General features: G+C 47.9%; 1 protein-coding gene across 1 annotated transcript in view; it reads left to right on the top strand.

Moving 5' to 3' along the window:
• The first annotated feature begins 1774 nt into the window (after window positions 1–1774).
• Window positions 1775–1877, top strand: part of HAUS7 (HAUS augmin like complex subunit 7) — a 19229-nt gene continuing 19126 nt past the window's right edge. Inside the window, exon 1 of the mRNA XM_080910559.1 lies at window positions 1775–1877. This exon is cut by the window's right edge and continues 31 nt beyond it. Within this exon, the coding sequence (XP_080766685.1) occupies window positions 1813–1877 (65 nt within the window). The 5' untranslated portion in view covers window positions 1775–1812.

Here is a 1877-nt window from a genome sequence, read left to right as displayed (position 1 = left end):
TCCCTCCTTCCAGGATTCCAGTTAGAGGACTTCAGCAGCCTGCTAGCAACAACCTCTGTGTGTGTGCGTGCACACACACACACACACACACACACACACACACACACACACACACACACATACACACACACGAGAGGAATATGCAAGAGTATACAGGCCTAAGGTCATTATTATTTTTAAATAATTTTATGTGCGTGTGTCTTTACTTGCATTTATGTTATGCACCATATGCATGCAGTGTTCAAGGAGTTTAGAAGAGGGTATTGGGCCTTCTGGAATGGGAGTTATAGATAGTTGTGAGCTACCACGTGAGTATTGGGAACTAAACCTGGGTCCTCTGCAAGACCAGCAAGTGTTCTTAATGGCTGAGACATCTCTTCAGCCCTCTACCTTACTTTTTGAAACAGGGCCTCTCACTGAACCTGAAGCTTATCAGTTGGGTAGAATCATCTCAGCACTGGGCTTACAGGTATGTTACTAAATCTAACTTTAAAACAAATACCTCCTCCTCTCCTCTCTCTTTTGAGCAGGGTCTCAAGTGGTTTAAGTTGGCCTGGAATTCACTATGTAGTTGAGGTTGGCCTCAAATTTGTGATCCCAGCATATAAGTTCTAGGATTGCAGGCATGTGCTTCACAACTGGCTTTTCCTTGCCGCTGGTCTGTCTCCATGATCTCTCTTTGTGAGGGTGTCCGAGGGTGCACACACTGAGTGCAAAAGATTGTTACTGGCTCTTGGCTCCTGAGCAACAATCACCCTTCAATCCCTTCTTGCTTTATCCAATCAGCTGGACCTAGGGTTGGAATGATAGCATACTGGGGTTTTGAAATTCTAGGAAGGAGGGGGACTGACTATTAACAGTTCTTCAGTTGTGTTGAGTTTGAGATGCCTGAAATACAGAGAAATTTTTTTAAGTGGACTGGGCAGGAATGAGGCACAAAAACATCCATGAAAGCAAAAGGTAGGATGGAGATATAGGGTCTGGCCAGCATAATGATAACAGTGAACCTGTCAGACATCACCTTAGAAATTTCATAGAAATGATTGCCTCTTTTCATCCTCATTTGTAATACAATGAGGTAGGTGTTCTCATCCAACATTTATCTGAGGGCAAGAAAGCACAGACAGGCTAGGTAGGTGGTCCAAAGTTCTCTGGGCATGGTGGTGCTTACCTGTTATCACAGTGCATAGAAGGCTGAGGCATGAAGGTCACAAGTTTGAAGCTAGTCTAGGCTACAAAGTCAAATCCTGGTTCAAAATTCCCCAAACAAAAGAGACCACACAAACCAAAAGAAAAGTTACACAGCCTGTGAGTGGCAGAGTCAGATTTGACTTTCCTTCTGACTTCGTGTGCAAAGGAGACAAGACAGAACTCTGGCCGGGGAAATGATCTTAGTTCTACCAAAGCTTGCCTTCATCAGTCTAGATCCATCAGTTACTGCCAAAGAGAGCCCTAACAAGGTAGGAGCGCCCCCTCCTGGATGAGCCTCTGTGAGTCCTTCACTCCGGCTTCGGTCAAGTCCTACTCGCCCCGCCTCCTCTCTCCTCCATCCCTCCAGCCCCGCCTTCAGCCCTCTTCTGTCGTGTCCTCGCCCAGCCGTCTGCACGCAGGCAGTGACTGAGCGGCAGCCCAATGGGGAAGGCTCGTTAGGAAAGAGGGTAGGCCATTGTGACGCCAGTCCTGAAGGATGGCTCCGCCCCTGCCGCGCGGATTGGTGGGCGGAGAAACCCAAGAAACCGCTGAGCATTTAGCGGTGCGGCAGTGGCCTGTAAGCTTGGGGGCGTGAACCAGTTGTGTTTCAGAGCGCGAAACATGGCGGAGAAAGGTGCTAGTGGCGGTTCTGATGACAGTTACTACGATGATGACTGCGTGGTCAA

Source organism: Micromys minutus, assembly GCF_963924665.1.
Source record: "Micromys minutus genome assembly, chromosome: X".
Lineage (NCBI taxonomy): Eukaryota > Metazoa > Chordata > Mammalia > Rodentia > Muridae > Micromys > Micromys minutus.
This window is presented reverse-complemented; position numbering and strand designations above follow the sequence as displayed.